The 16,999-nt window shown below is 42.7% G+C and overlaps 1 protein-coding gene across 2 annotated transcripts in view; it reads right to left on the reverse strand.

Annotated features, from left to right (window-relative positions):
• Positions 1-16,999, reverse strand: part of LOC121269214 — a 33,885-nt gene continuing 16,886 nt past the window's right edge. The window contains exons 1-6 of one of the 2 annotated variants that reach the window (XM_041173756.1): positions 15,635-15,978; positions 14,277-14,944; positions 10,868-10,938; positions 10,364-10,612; positions 9,564-9,810; positions 1-503 (exon numbers count right to left, since the gene is read on the reverse strand). In XM_041173756.1, coding sequence (XP_041029690.1) covers positions 394-503; positions 9,564-9,810; positions 10,364-10,612; positions 10,868-10,938; positions 14,277-14,944; positions 15,635-15,909 — 1,620 coding nt within the window. In that variant the 5' untranslated portion in view covers positions 15,910-15,978 and the 3' untranslated portion in view covers positions 1-393. Of the gene's footprint in view, positions 504-9,563; positions 9,811-10,363; positions 10,613-10,867; positions 10,939-14,276; positions 14,945-15,634; positions 15,979-16,999 lie in introns of those variants that run through there. The other variant, XM_041173757.1, reaches the window with a different exon arrangement.

Raw genomic sequence — 16,999 nt, forward strand, 5'->3', positions numbered from 1 at the left:
AACATAGAAAATATTTAATTAAAAGACTTTTAAGCACAATAGATATCAGAAATACAGCATCGTGCAAAATTTTAAGATAAAAATTCACACTATTTATGTTCCCCCATTTGTTTTTCAAATAGTACAAGTCGCTCCAATCGCAAGCAGCCTCTGCTCCCACTCATCCCTTTCTCCATTTTGAGTCCAGTAAATCACTTAATTTCTGTGGTCAATAATGGTCCTCAGATTAAAAACACTCTTCCCTTCTGCAAAGCAACAACAAGTTCGCTGGTTAAAAATCAGCGACTGCTGGGAGAAAAATGCATGTGAAATGTTCCTCAAGGTAGCTTGATAAGAATAATCTCAATCGCCTTGGCTGCTCACTCTCCCCAGCTCTGAACGAGGGCATTTCTTTCACTCCATCTTTTCCATCAGCTTTCTCACTGCCCTCCTGGAACTGGCACACTTGCTGTTAATCACGGCGGTAAAGTCACATCCCCTCCCGCACACAGAAGTAACGTAATCTGAAACAGAATTAAACAAAGAAACCATTATTTCTCAAACTAAGAATTCACTTCCACCGTCCCCATCACCTACCCTGTAGGTCCCTGACATTCGCCGGGGTAAAGTGCCACAGGCACTAGCACTCTGTTTTCCCAAGTGGCCAATCTTTTCTCAAGAGCCTAGACATGACGTCAGTGGGTTATACAACCAGAAGGGTATGACAACCTACCCACACACACAACATCTGAAGTCCCTGAACAGTGATCAGGGGCAGGAACCCTGGCTGATTACCCCTCTCTCTAACTCAGTGGGTCACTGGACAGTGATCAGGAGCAGGAACCCTGGCTGATTGTCTCTCTCTCTAACTCAGTGGGTCACTGGACAGTGATAAGGAACTCCAGCTGATTGCCCCTCTCTCTAAACCAGGGGTCAGTGGACAGTGATCAGGGGGAAGGCACTCCGGCTGATTACCCCTCTCTCTAACCCAGTTGTAATGCAACTAATTGTGATTTTTCAACAGAAAATTAATTTCAATGTTTTCCAAAAGAAAGAATCCTCACTTTACAGATCAAAGGGCAGAAGAAGCAGGTTCTAACTCAGGATGGTACATTGTGAACCAGCCTCAGAACAACTGAACAAGGGTCTTCAATCACATCTATCATCGCTAAAATCATTAACAGTAAACTAAAGGAAGGTAAGTGATTGACTGGTGAGAATTTTCTCTTTCTCTTTTATCTAAACTGGGGAGTTTTAATCGGGGTTAATATAACATTCATTGAAATAATAAGAACATAAGCACAAACAGGGCTAGAGGCATTAATTAAAATGTAATTAAGAAAATAATGAATTAATTAAAACACAATAAGGATGGCATGGCTGATGATGTGTTGCAGCTGTAGTATGTGATGGATACCCATACTAATGTCTGCAATGTCTGTGGCTTGAAGAATCCAGCTCAGAGTCCATGATACTGGAGGCTGAGCTTCAGACACTGCGATGCATCAGGGAGGGGGAAAGTTACCTGGTCACTTTGTTCCAGGAAGCAGTCACACCCCTGAGAATAGAGTTTTCTGATTTGATCCATAGTCAGGGACAGGAGGGTGTGGCTGTGAGTGAGATAGGCGTGGTGATTGAGAAGATAGAAGCGGGGAAGCCTCAGACGTTGCAATTGTCCCAACAGGTTCGAGGTTCTTGGCAGCTTGTATGGACGAGAGCAAAAGCCATGGGGTGGATGAGTGAGCTGACCATGGCATCACTGGACAGGAAGCCATTCAAATGGGGGGTGTAAATAGGAATGTAGTGGTAGTAGGGGACAGTGTAGTCGGGGGGGGGGGGTGGCCCCAATTCCAACCCAGAAGGCTGCGTTGCTTCCCCAGTGCCAGGGTTCGGACATTTTCTCTGAGCTGGAGAGGAACTTGCAGTGGGAGGGGGAGGATCCAGTTGTCATGGGCCATGTGGGTACCAATGACATAGGTAGGACTAGGAAAGAGATTCTGTTGAGAGAATATGCGCAGCCAGGGAGCTAAATTAAAAAGCAGAACCACAAAGGTAATAATCTCTGGATTACCACCAGTGCTGTGAGTAAATTGGTGTAGGGTAAATCAGATCAAAGAGTTAAATGCATGGCTCAAAGATTGGTGTGGAACAAATGGGTTTTGATTTCCAGAGCACTGGCACCAGTCCTGGGGAAAGTGGGAGCTGTACCGTTGGGACAGTCTACACTGAACCGTGCTGGGACAAGTGTTCTGCAAGTCGTTTAACTAGGGTGGTAGAGAGGGCTTTAAACTAAATAGTGGGAGGTGTGGTGGTGGTGGAGGAGTCACATTAGGGAACATGTAGTAAAAGTAAAAGAAAGGGTAAGGCGACAGAGCAGTTAGCGACATGGGTAAGGATAACCATGAGTGTGGCAGGAAGAGACAGAGCATCTAAATTTAAGAATACACCATAGATAAGGCCTGAGTTTGTGAGAATGGTAACAAGTCAGAATTAAAGGCACTGTATCTGATTTTATGCAGCATTTGTAACAAAACGGATGAACTGATAGCTCAGATAGAATTAACTACGTGTGACCCGATAGCCATTTCAGAGACATGGTTGCAATGTGACCCAAGGCCTAAATCTCAAGGCTTTTTGACATTTCAGAAGGACAGGAAGCAAGGAGAAAGGTGGTGGGGTAACTCTGTTAATTAAAGATGACATTAGTATAGCAGGGAGAGATGACCTTGGTTCAGAAAGATCAAAATATAAAAGGTGGAGGTAAGAAAAAGCAAAGGTAAGGAGTCACTTGTAGGAGTAGTTTATAGGCCTCCGAACAGTAGCTACACTGCAGAACAGAGTATACAGGAAGAAATAGCAGGGACTTGTAAGAAAGGTACTGCAATAATTATGGGTGATTTTAATCTTCATGTAGATTGAATAAATCAGATTAGCAAAGGTAGTCTGGAAGATGAGGTTATAGAGTGTATTCGGGACAATTTCCTAGAGCAGTACATTTTAGCGCCAACCAGGGAAGAGGCTATTTTACACCTGGTAATGTGTAATGAGACAGGATTAATCAATGACCTCATAGTAAAGGAGCCTCTAGGTAACAGTGATCATAATGTCACAAAACTATCATATTTTTCACAATATTATTCTGGGATATTGTAAGGTAGGCTTTATGTGTGTGGTTGTGTATGTGGCTGATTTAACTAAATTAAAGACAGGTAGACTGCAGTGTGGAAATTATGAAAAGAGTTTGGTGTAAAAATGCATTTGAAATGCTAATACATGAGCTAAGTAAAGGGGAACTTCCTTTTTTAGATAAGGGGAAAAATTGTTGGATTTTCAAAGAGACATCATTAGGTTTTTACAACCGGCAAGGTAAATAGGACAAGGTTATTATGTTTATTTTTTCCAAAAATGCTGGCCATAATGAGAACATGAAATATTTTTATATTATGGGAAAAGTAACTTCCAAAGACATGAGGGAACAATGGGATTTACAAATCAAAGAAGGAGAAATATATTTAAAGAACGTTGGAAGGCTGTGTGGGGTGTGGCTGTGTGAGATCTGAAAGGTACACCATGTGAAATAGGCTTGGGGGAAAAGCCTCCAGCCACTTTGCAGAAGTCTGCTGTTCCAGTAACCAAAGTTGTGTTAAAAGCCTTTGAAATTCCACAGCCAAGTGGATGTTTGTGATAACCTTGCTGGATTGTCTCTATAAATTTAAATTCTATTTTGGATTGTTGCCTTAAGGAGAGTGTGTATTTTGTGATCTGGTTAAATAGGAATTTTGGAAAGTGTTATAATATTAAGTAACTGTGTAATTGTAATCTTGTGTGTGTTCAAGTTTTTTTTTAAATAAATGTTTTAATTTAATTTTTAAAATTTCTAAAGGGGGTAGTGGACCCATTACTTCTGAATTCAGTGCACAAACCTTCTTGTAATAAATACAAATTGCAAAACCGTTGTGATAGCGTGGCCAAGTTTCCCTTGTGGATTTGGTCAGCCTGGCACATACCACCTGCCCTATCATTACAATAGCATTATAGAATTTCACATTCAGTTTGAGGGTGAGAAGTGTGTCTGAGACTAGTATTAAATAAAGGCTATTACAAGGGTATGAGGAGAGAGTTGGCTAAAATGAACTGGGAAAATAGGTTAAAGGTAGGGCAAAGAGAAACAGTGGCAGACATTTAAGGAAATATTCCATAACTCTCAAAGATATATTCCATTGAGAAATAACAGGAGGAGTAGGTCATTCGGCCCCTCGACCCAGCTCCGCTATTCAATTAGACCATGGCTGATTTTCTCCTTAAATACCATTTTCCTGCACTATCCCTATATCCCTTGATATGTTTAATATTCATAACTTCTGTCTTGAACATACTCAATGACTGATTCTCCACAGCTCTCTGAATTCCAAAGATTCACCACCCTCTGAATAAAGAAATTCCTCCTCGTCTCAGTTCTAAATGGCTGGCTGCTTATTCTGAGACTGTTCTCCCTAGTTCTAGGCTCCCCCAGCCAGGGAAAACACTCTACGAAAAGGATGCCATATGCATGGTTAACTAAGGAAGTTAAGGGTAGTATCAAATTGAAAAGCGTACAATTCTGTAAACATTAGTGGTAGGTCAGAAGATAGGACAGATTTTAGAAATCAACAAAGAATTACTAAAAATTAAAATGGAGGGAGAAATTAGAGTATGAGAAAAAGCTAGCTAGAAATATAAAAAACAGGAAGTAAGAATTTCTACAAGTAAGTAAAAAGGAGAGTAATTAAACTAAGCATTAGTCCCTCAGAAGGTGTGGAATGGGGAATCGACAAAGGAAAAACGAGGAAATGGCTAAAGGTAGAACAGATATTGTGTGTCTGTCTTCACTGCAAAAGACACAAAAAACATACCAGCAATACTTGAAAATCAAGAGGTAAAAGGGAGGAACTTAAAATAATCATAATCATTTCCCACTAGGGAAAGGGTATTGGGAAAGATATTAGAACTAAAGATTGACAAGTCCCTGACCTGACAGCCTGCATCCAAGGGTCTTAAAAGAAGTGGCTGCAGAAATAGTCATGGATTGGTTGTGATCTTCCAAAATTCCCTAGATTCTGGAAGTGCCAGCAGATTGAAAACTCACAAATATAACACTCTATTCAAGAAAGGAGGGAGACAGAAAACAGGAAACTATAGGCCAGTTAGCATAACATCTGTCATAGGAAAAATGCTAGAATCTATTATTAATGAGGTAATAGAAGGACATTTAGAAAATCATAATACACTCAGGCACAGTCAACATGATTTTGTGAAAAAGAAATTAAGTTTGACAAATTTATTAGAGCTCTTTAGGGAAGTAACAAGCAAGGTGGATAAAGGGTAACCTGAGGACGTGGTGTACTTGGATTTCCAGAAGGCAATCAATAAGATGCCACATCAAAGGTTACCACTCAAAATAAGGGCTCATGGTGTATAGAAAGTTTACGGCACAGAAAAATGCCACTTGCCATCATATTTGAGTTAAGGGTTTATACTACCTTTTCAGGCAGTGAGTTCCAGACCCCCTACTACCCTCTGGGTGAAAACATTTTTTCCTCATCTCTCCTCTAATCTCTACCAATCACTTTAAATCCATGCTCCCTAGTCAATGGCCTCTCTGCTAAAGTAAATAGGCCCTTCCCATCCACTCTATCCAGACCCCTCACAATTTTGTACATCTCAATCAAATCTCCCCTCAGCCTCCTCTGTTCCAAGGAGAATAACCCCAGCCTCTCCAATCTTTCCTCATAGCTGCAATTTTCCAGCTCTGGCAACATACTCTGAATCTCCTCTGTACCCTCTCTAATGCAACTACATCCTTTCTGTAATGAGGTGACCAGATCTGCACATGGTACTCAAGTTGTGGCCTGCCTAACAATTTATACAGCTTCGGTATAACCTCCCTGCTCTTATATTCTATGCCTCAGCTAATAAAGGAAAGGATTCCATAAGCCTTCTTAACCACCTTATCGACCTGTCCTGCTAGATAAAGCATTGGTATTATATCAGATGCATATTTCCAGCCTTTATGTGGCTGGTCCACGCATTTAGCCTACCTCCTGTGAAACATGGGGAAGGGGGTGTTAAAGTATCTAATAGGGCAAAAGCAAAAAAAACTGTAGCCGCAGAGCCAACCAAATCGAGGATGGGATCGAGAGCTGGGTCGAAGTCCGTTCAGAATGACAAGTAGATAGAACTCCATCATTTGAAATGCGTTGATGACAATAAATGATACAGAGCTTTATTACAAAAACCAAAAAGAATTAAAATAAAACTGGAATAAATAATGCACTAAGTGAAGCTAAAGAAAAAGAAAAGTCAGGCGAAATCAATCGTCCATAAAAGATTTGTAAAACTTGTAACGCTAAGAGCGAGAGGAGTCTGGACGTTTGTTGGGCGAAGTTTTTGAAGTTATTCTTAGAAATGTCATGAACGACTTATTCTGTTTGTTCCATTTTTCTGGCAAACTGACTACAAAAACCAAAATATTTCACATTCCAACCGCCAGTTCGGGTTTTGATTTTATCTGCCAAATGTTGGAACGTCCTGACTTTTCACCCCAGGCTTGCAGTAAGAAGTTATCATTATCCTCGAATCTAATTGTAACGTCTGCTCCTGATAAACCGTCTCCTTTTCCAGCGATTACATCTGGTTTAAAGAGTGATCTGTTATAGGTTCTAATACATGGTTCCACGCAGCCGTGTTCAAAGTGCTTTATCTTTGAGAAGGTGCAGAAAGTTTTTTGAGTGTCGATGTCTCCCTGTATTTTTCACGTACAGGAGGCGGCCGGGAAATGTGCGAAATGGTCTCGGTAACTGTATTACGTACCTGCATTTAATGGCTTTTGCAGGCTTGCCAAATGATATAAAAAAAATCTGCTTGGGTAGACGTTACACCTGAGCGGGTTCGGATAAAAAGATAAAAGCAAAAAACTGCGGATGCTGGAAATCCAAAACCAAAATAAAAAATCCCTGGAAAAACTCAGCAGGTCTGCGGAGAGGAACATAGTTAACGTTTCGGACTCGAGTCCTCCCCGCTGATGCTGCCAGACCTGCTGAGTTTTTCGGATAAAAAGAGACTGTTTAAAACAATTAAAACATGGCCAGCGGTTTGAAACAGAGTCATTATAAAAACATAAAGTGCCAACGCCCTGATAGTTTAACGCAGCCCACTTATTAAATCCATAAGTCACATCTTTTAAGAGATATTTCGCTATTTCGGCTGCTGATTGTTCCCAGGGTCGATGGTCCCATCAGATGGTCCCATTGCGAAGCGTGTTGGCGGGGACATCTTTAATTATATTCAGTTTGTAAATCTGACATCTTCTTTGATCCAAATCTTCGCCACTATGTAAAAAGGAAGTCTTCAGAAGTTAATTTTAGTGATTCCGTTTTCTTGGGTATAGCTATGGAATCTGTATTTCTAAGTTGGGTAATCCTACACTCCCATTTCTCGCTTTGGAATACAGAGACATCCTTGTAATATTCTTAGTCGCTTTTTTTTTAAATAACGCCACCGAGATCAATTAAAGTGTTTCGGGATGGTTCCATAAGAATTAATTGATAGTAAAAACGAGGGATAAAATAGGTTCTTAAAATATCAAAACACTGTGATGGTTTAAGAGAATTTAACATTAAATTATCAATCTAGAATTGAAGTTCAGTGCTCCAGACCTCTTCTCTATGCCCAACATAGGGACTGATCTTCGCTCCAAGATATTTCTCAAATTCTCCTGGTGTGAGCGTCTTCTTTGATCTTCCATGGGCTCTTATTATTGAAGTAGAATGTCTTGTCCTTAGATGACATATAAAATCCAGCTGGCTTTTTAATATTAATTTCAAGTCCGGTCTTAAGGCAACATTTCTCGGGGTAAATAGGTTTCTCGTCATACCCCTGTGAGAGTCGCTAAATGAAGCAATATCATCAGGGAAGGCAAGAGACCGTCACAGAGCCAGCCCCCTGGAGTCACAATTTCATCCAAAATCGACTCCATGGCAATATTGAAAAGTACTGGTGACCAAGGGGTCCCCTTGTTTGATACCTTTATTAGAACTGGATTTGTTTTTCACTTTATTCATTTCTATTATCGTAGGTGCTTCATTATATGGATTATCGATCAAATTGATAAATATACCATTAATTCCTAGCCGTTGGCACCTTTTAAATATCAATTTATGGCCTATTGAATGCTTTGGCTAAGTCTATAAATACAACTACAACAATGATTTTTTTTACGTCTTTTAGTGAATTTAAAGTAATTTTTTTTAATTGCAATTTTCTTGTGGCATCCAGAAGAACCAAGTGTAATTGCCATTTGCCTTTTATTTAATTCTACAGCCTTAGGCAATTTATTTACTATAACCTTCGTAAATAGTCTTAAAATTATGGAGCCAATTGTTATCTCCAGGTTATCTATACTTTTGAGGGCCCTGGGATCAGATTTCGGGGGATTAACACAGTCCCACAAGTTTTAATGATTTTGGAATAATTCCTGATTTTAGCCAAATCACAAACATATTAGACAATAATCTGGGTTTTTAAACCATTCAAATATTTCAAATCCTTAACTGTATTCTTATCAGGTCCAGGAGCCATATCTTTTATAGATTGGTCAATAACAATTTTAATCTCTCTTTTCCCAATCAAATTGAATAATTGTGAATTATCGGCCATCCTAGTGCATTCGGAGAATTTACTTCTGTCTGCCTTATTCTTAGCCTCGGGTAATTTCAGTACAAAATACTCTTCCAACTTGAATATGGTAGAGGACACAATGCTTGACTTGGTCCGCCCGTTAATCATCTGGCCAAACTCTTCCTATTGGCTTTATTTAGACGCTGGGTTTTCTTACATTTCTGTTTCTTCCTTGCCAAAGTCTTTCTGCTCTTGTGTTTTTAAATGGTGGATTTTTATTTACATAATTATCCTGATTAATTTTATCTAATCGCTTGTATTTAGCTCTACTTGTTTTTAGATCTATATTAATTACCTTGTCTAGTGTCAGATTTACTATATTACTAATTTGTTCATATTTAGTGTCTCTATTGTCTTTAGCAATTTAAAGGTCAAATTTGTCAATGTTAAGGCATCTGATTTATCATATTTATTTTGTACTAACCTTGTCTAGCTACTTTGTCCCTAACCTTAGACACCGAGCCACATAAGGCCATATTAGGGCAGATGACTAAAACCTTTATCAAAGAGATAGATTTGAAGGATTGTTTTAAATTGAGGAACTAGAGGTGCAGGGGTTTAGGGAGGGAATTCCAGAGCTTGGGGCCCTGCCAGCTGAAGGCACGGTGGGAGCAATTAATATCAGGATGCTGAAGAGATCAGAATTGGGTGAGCGCCGAGATCTTCCTGTTCATGCTGTCAACATCTGTATTCTTACAATAAATTTATATTTAAAGCTATATATGTACATAAAATGGAATTGAGACTTTGCTGCAGTGCTGAAAATATCCAGCTGGGGGAGCAGCTGGGCAGATTTCTCAGCAGCACCACCAGCAGGAATATGGTGAAACTGCAGCCTTGTTCCCTCAACCCTTGACCAACCTTCTCACCTTTGATGGTGTAAGTGACTGCAGTGGGTAGACATATTGGCTTCTCCATGGTGGTCTTGTTGTGGGCAATGCGTTTTCCTCGAGCTGATGACCGTGCTAAGGTCTGATCCGAGAAGAAATATCCCAGGAGCTTCCGAGTCATCAGCTTTGGTTTATCCCGTGGGAGGTGAGACAGTTCATCCAGCTCTCTGTTGGTGAGATACACACCTGATTCAGGGATCAGTTCCGACTTAGGTCTCCCATTTGCCTGGTCAACAAGAAAATCAATGTACATTTATGTAGCACCTTCGATAACGACATATTCACTTTTAACATGTTAAAACATCCTAGTGCTTTACATGAGCATAATAAGCCAAAAACTGACATTGAGCCACATAAACAGATATTAGGGACAGATGGCCAAAAGAGGTAGGTTTTAAGCAGCCTTTTAAAGGAGGAGAGAGTTGTGGAGAGGCAAAAATATTTAGGGAGGGAATTCCAGAGCTCTGTGCCCAGGCAGCTGAAGGCACGGCCAGCAATGGTGATGTGAGTAAAATCACAGATACATAAGGAGGTCAGAGGTGGAGGAGTGCAGAGATCTTAGAGGGTTTTGGGGCAGGAGGAGATGGTTGAGTGTTGTCGGATTGGGAGGCAGTGTAGGTCAGCAAGTACAGGAGGTTACAGGTGAACTGACTTTGGTGTGAGTTAGGATAAGAATAGAAGAATTTTGGATGAGCAAATAAAGAAGCAGCATTAACAGGAGAGCCCGAACCAGTCATTTTCTTTCACATTAGACAGAAGGGGAGACTGAGTGATCGTACCTCAATGGCACATGCCCAGACCGGTGAACCATCTGGTAGAGTGTCCTTCATGGCCTTGCCCAGGGTCTGAATTTCCTGATGCCCAAGCGGACTGGTAAATCTCTCCTCCAGCCTGTTCCGAGTGATGGTGACACTGGCATCATCATTAACCTCCCTGTAAGACTTGACAGGGGTGACAGTCTCCTCAGCAATCCGAACTGGTGGCAGACCTAGCGAAACCAGCGGTAACTTACTGTCAGATGGTGGATTCTGAGATCAAAAAAAAATACACAAATTAGCATACCACAGGGTTGGTAGCGCTAAATACCCCCAGGATGCTCAATTAATCATTTTAAATCTGTGATTGATAGATTTTTGCTGGACAAGGCGATTAAAGGATTTAGAGGCAAAGTGGGTGGCCCACCAGCCATGAGTTGATTGAATGGCAGAGCAGATTGGAGAAGCTGAAGGACCTCCTCCTGGTCCTGTATTCCTTGGACTCAGTTTAGAATCATCAACACTTACCTGGGTTTCCATATTTGACTCGAGTAGTTCAACAAGGTCCCTCAAGAATTTTATGCTCTTTTTGGATGCATCTGAAGAAAGAAAAAAAAAACTTGCATTTCTATAGCACCTTTCACAGCCTCACAATGTCCCAAAGCACTTTATTGATAACGAAGACTTGTGAAGCGTAGGCACTGGTGCAAATGTAGGAAACATGGCAACCAATTTGCACGCAGCAAGATCCCACAAAGAGAAATGAGATCATCATCAAATAATCTGTTTCTGTTCGTGTGATGTTGATCGAGGTTAAAATATTGGCCAGGACATGCAGGAGAACTTACCTGTTCTTCTTCAAAATAGTGGTGTGGGATCTTTTACATCCATTTTATAGGACAGATGGGGCCTCGATTTAACATCTCTTCTGAAAGAAGGCACCTCTGACAGTGCAGCACTATCTTGGTACTGTACTGGGATTATCAGCCTTGATTATCTGCTTAACTTTGGAGTGGCAATTGAACCACAAACTTCTGGCTCTGAAGTGTGAGTACAAACCCCTGATGAAGGTTTATCTTAAAGTAAATAAGGAGCAATGGGAAACAACGTATGTTCATTATATACAAAAAGCATTACTGATATCTAACAGCAATGAATAAACAGAACTGAGCTGTCTCAATGAAGCAGAGGTCACTACATCCTTCAAGAGAAAATTAGATAAATATTTAAAGCAAATGAAGATACAGGCTGCAGGGAGAATGCATGGCTGTGAGATTAGTTTTTGTTTTCTCTCTCCAAGAATTAGCCCTGACAGGATGGGCTGAATGGACACCTGTAGTTGTGTTCAGCGACTAAATCAGCTATCATGAAAAGTGCAGTACTGTCCCTGGACATTGGAGGGAAGCATCTGCCCACACAGCTCACTAGGGCTCTCTGCTGGCACACGTCCAGTACTGCAGCATTGCAATCTCAAAATCCCTAGCTGTACCTGCCTTGGCTGGGAGTGTTTGGTTTGGACAGTGTAGAAGGAGATTTACTCTGTATCTAACACAGTGCTGTACCTGTCCTGGGAGTGTTTGATGGGGACAGTGTAGAGGGAGCTTTACTCTGTATCTAACCCCATTATGTACCTGTCCTGGGAGTGTTTGATGGGGACGGTGTAGAGGGAGATTTACTCTGTATCTAACCCCGTGCTGTACCTGTCCTGGGAGTGTTTGATGGGGACAGTGTAGAGGGAGATTTACTCTGTATCTAACCCCGTGCTGTACCTGTCCTGGGAGTGTTTGATGGGGACAGTGTAGAGGGAGCTTTACTCTGTATCTAACCCCGTGCTGTACCTGCCCTGGGAGTGTTTGATGGGGACAGTGTAGAGGGAGCTTTACTCTGTATCTAACCCCGTGCTGTACCTGTCCTGGGAGTGTTTGATGGGGACGGTGTAGAGGGAGCTTTACTCTGTATCTAACCCCGTGCTGTACCTGTCCTGGGAGTGTTTGATGGGGACAGTGTAGAGGGAGCTTTACTCTGTATCTAACCCCATGCTGTACCTGACCTGGGAGTGTTTGATGGGACAGTGTAGAGGGAGATTTACTCTGTATCTAACCCCGTGCTGTCCCTGCCCTGGGAGTGTTTGATGGGGACGGTGTAGAGGGAGCTTTACTCTGTATCTAACCCCGTGCTGTACCTGTCCTGGGAGTGTTTGATGGGGACGGTGTAGAGGGAGCTTTACTTTATATCTATCCCCGTGCTGTACCTGTCCTGGGAGTGTTTGATGGGGACAGTGTAGAGGGAGCTTTACTCTGTATCTAACCCCGTGCTGTACCTGTCCTGGGAGTGTTTGATGGGGATGGTGTAGAGGGAGCTTTACTCTGTATCTAACCCTGTGCTGTACCTGTCCTGGGAGTGTTTGATAGGGACAGCGTAGAGGGAGATTTACTCTGTATCTAACCCCGTGCTGTACCTGTCCTGGGAGTGTTTGATGGGGACAGTGTAGAGGGAGATTTACTCTGTATCTAACCCCGTGCTATTCCTGACCTGGGAGTGTTTGATGGGGACAGTGTAGAAGGAGATTTACTCTGTATCTAACCCCGTGCTGTACGTGTCCTGGGAGTGTTTGATGGGGACAGTGTAGAGGGAGCTTTACTCTGTATCTAACCCCGTGCTGTACCTGTCCTGGGAGTGTTTGATGGGGACAGTGTAGAGGGAGCTTTACACTGAATCTAGGTAGTAAACATAGGAAATAGGAACAGGAGTAGGCCACTTGGCCCCCCTTAAGACTGGTCCGAAGATAGTAAATTTGTCAAGCATTTTGAAATTTAAAATTTAATTTTTTTGCTCTTTTCCTGTCTATTTCCCTCTCTTTCTGCATCTTGTTTGACTCTAATTCATTCTATTTCCTTTTCTGTCATTCCTCTGTTTCTTTCCCAATTCCGTTTCAATGGTTAAGGAGATAGACTGTTAGCTCCAACATTCCTGGGGTCCCAGACACCCTATTGGCCTCACCCCACCATATCCAGGAATTTGCGGTGCAAAAATAATCCAGTCTGAGAGGCAACATGAGAATTGAATTCATGGTGCTCATTGCAAGATGCCCAGCTCCAATAAACTCAGGATTGACAATGATCCTGGGTTCCAGCATGGTTACCCCTTTGTGACAGATTCACTGTGAAAGTGGGAAAGATTGTGAACACAAATAGCAAGATGTAGATGAAAGAAATCAGCAGCACTCAATGAGTAATTCTGTTCATGTGATGTTGATCGAGGTTAAAATATTGGCAAGGACATGCAGGAGAACTTCCCTGTTCTTCAAAATAATGGTGTGGGGTCTTTTACATTCATTTTATTGGACAGATGGGGCCTCGATTTAACATCTCTTCTGAAAGAAGGCACCTCTGACAGTGCTGCACCATCTTGGTACTGCTCTGGGATTGTCAGCCTTGATTACCTGCTTATCTCACAGAATATCACCTCCTGGCTGAAATTACACTAATAAAGGTGAGCACTGTGAACTCAACATTACTTTTCAAACATTAAAGCTTGAGAGAAGATTTAATAGAGTTGCTCAAAATTATGAGGGGTTTAGAGTGAATAAGGCAGGAGGGTTGGTAAATAAAGGACACAGATTTAAGGTAATTAACCAAAGATCCAGAGGTGGAGATTAGGAGAATTTTGTTTTTGTTTACACACTGTGAGTTGTGATCTGGAAGGCGCTGCCTGAAAGGGCGATGGAAGCAGATTCAATAGTGATTTTCAAAAGGGAATTGGATAAACAGTTGGAAGGAAAAGATTTGCAGGGCCAGGGGCAAAAGAGCAGGGGAGTGAGGTTAATTGGATAGCTCTCTAAAGAGCTGTCACAGATGTGCAGCTGAAGGGTATTTTTCTGTGCTGTATCATTCTATGAGTTGGATTTCTGTGCCTCTAAGGATGTGAAAGGATTTACCCAGTGCTCCTGCCTGCAGATTCCGCATGGTGATGCCCCGCTCACTGTCACTGGACAAAAGGTCATTCTCCTCCTCGAGTTTCTGTAACTGATCTTTCAGCCTCCGGTTCTCCTTCTCCAGTGCCTCGATGCGCTGCTCCCGCAAAAGTACTGCCTCTGCCTGTGCCTGCTCACGTCGCTGCAGCTCCATTACCTGCTCCTGGAGTTCCTTCACCAGGTCAGCATATAGTCCCATCACCTTCATGCTATTCCCGCTGTCTAAGGCAGGAGGAAGACCTTCCCCTGGGGGGGCTGAAGTTGAGACCGGAGGTAGTGGCACGCTCTCCTTCTGTAAAGGCTTGACCGGGAAGCTGGATAACAAGCAGGGCTGTCGGGACCCAGTGTGGACAAGGCTGGCTGAAGCCACAGTGGGAAACGGGAATGGTTCACATCGAAAAGTTAGTCTGGAGGGGTCACCCCAGTGTGACGGTCTCCTGCTCAGGGCTGAATCCGAGTAATGGTGGGTCACTGGCGAGGCCGAACATCTCTGCTTCTTGGTCAATTTTTGGCCATTGTCCTCATCCTCCTCAGGGTGCAGCAGATTGAAGCGGGGTCGGCAATGTTCGGTTGGTCGAGAGGGCGATTGACTGGGACCAATCTCTGTGTCCTCAGAGTGTTCGATCACCTGTCTGAGCACAACAAAGTAAAAGATGAGGTCTTAGAAAGCATTGGGCAGGAGGAATCCACTCCCCTCATAAACGCATAGGAACAGGAGGAGGCCATTCAGCCCCTCGAGCCTGCTCCACCATTCAATTAGAGCAGAGCTGGTCTGTATCTCCCCCACTTTCCTCCATATCCCTTGACACCCATAACCAACACAAATTTACCTCCCCTTGAGGAGTGCTCCAATTATTCCGAGTCCCAGAATTCCACTAGCCTTCTTGGGAAAATGCTTGCTGACTTTGTTCCTGATTGGCCCAATTCTAATTTTAAGTTTTGTCCCCTTGATCTCAAATCCCCCCCACCAGAGAAAATAATCAACTACGCTATCAAATATTTTAATTTTAAATGTTTTGATTAGATCACCCCCTCAATCTTCTATACTCAAGGGTGTAGAAGCTGAGTCTGTACAAGCTGGTCTCATAATTTAACCCTTTTAGCCCTGGTAACATTCAGGTGAATCTGCACTGCTCCCCTTCCAAATATATCCTTCCTGAGGACTGGTGCCCAGAACTGAATGCAGTTACTCCAGGTACAGTCCAGTCAAAGCTCTGTACAACTGAATTCACTAACTCATAAATGATTGACCCCATTGATCAAACCTGCACTTTATAAACTCAGTGCCGGATGTGACCCCTGCTCTTCTGTTGTCCTCTTACCGGTGAGTATCTTGCTGGGGTCCAGAGCTCTGTGTTCTGCAGGTGAAAGCCCGCTCACTGTTTTGCTGCCAGGCTGGGGGTTTAGAGAAGCCAAGCTCCCTATTAACACCCCCACACCACTGCACATCTTTCTCCTGCTCCTCCTGCTGCTGCTGCTGCTCCTCCTCCTCCTCTCTCCCACAGCCCTGCTGCTGCTCTCCCTCTGTCAATGTTACCAGCTCAGTGTAGATGGGCTCATTGGCTGCCTGTGGCCCTGCCAACAGAGTGTTAGCCATCCAGCTCAAACTGAAAGGAGAGATTCAAACCCAGAGCAGAAGCCAGCAACTGACACTGATTCTACCAAGTCACAACACAAGCCAGGAAGTCCCGCCCTCTCTCTATTTTCATTGGCTGACAAAGCAAGAAGGCGGTTCATGTTTGCCAACTTGCATTCTCTTTGGTTCCAACAACCGCCAATCAGCAAAGCAGAGGCGGAACAGTTTAAGCTGCACCAAGTTCCACTTCCACCGAGGGCACATTGGTGCAGAGGCGAACTTTATTCCCCTCTAATTGGTCACTTAGCTATCAATCAACATTAAATCCCTCCCCAGCAGGCCCGGACTTTTATCGGTAAAGATTCCAGAAAGATGCCAGGATTATGAACAGATGTTTTTGGTATAAAGAAAACATGCAAAATATACGTGAGCGGGCAAGTGGAAGCAGATTCAATAGTAATTTTCAAAAGTTAATTCAATAAATTACTCAAAGGGGAGAAAATGTACAGAGCATAGTGGGGAAGTGGGATTAATTCCATAGCTCTTTCACAGGGCCAGCACAGACACAATGGGCCGAATGGTTCTATATCTGATCAATGGAAAACCTTTGCCTCTGGAATTTTAGACCCTGGAATTTCATCTCGAAATAACTCAGCCGCTCTATATCTTTAAGACCTTAAAACTTACTCATCGACCAAGCTTTTGCACATTTGTTACAATATCGCCTTACGGGGCTTGGTAACAAATCATCTTTGGTAACGTGAGGTCATGCACTTTGGTAGGAAGAATAGAGGCACAGTCTATTTTTTAAATGGGGAGAGAATTCAGAAATCTGGAGTGCAAAGGGATTGGGAGTCCTAGTCCAGGATTCTCTTAAGGTTAACTCGCAGGTTGAGTCGGTAGTTAGGAAGGCAAATACAATGTTGGCATTTATTTCGAGAGGACTAGAATATAAAAGCAGGGATGTGCTGCTGAGGTTTTATAAGGCTCTGGTCAGACCACATTTAGAATATTGTGAGCAATTTTGGGCCCCGTATCTCAGGAAGAATGTGCTGGCCCTGGAGAGGGTCCAGAGGAGGTTCACGAGAACGATCCCAGGAATGAAAGGCTT

The sequence above is a fragment of the Carcharodon carcharias genome, chromosome 23, assembly GCF_017639515.1.
Source record: "Carcharodon carcharias isolate sCarCar2 chromosome 23, sCarCar2.pri, whole genome shotgun sequence".
Classification (NCBI taxonomy): Eukaryota; Metazoa; Chordata; class Chondrichthyes; order Lamniformes; family Lamnidae; genus Carcharodon; species Carcharodon carcharias.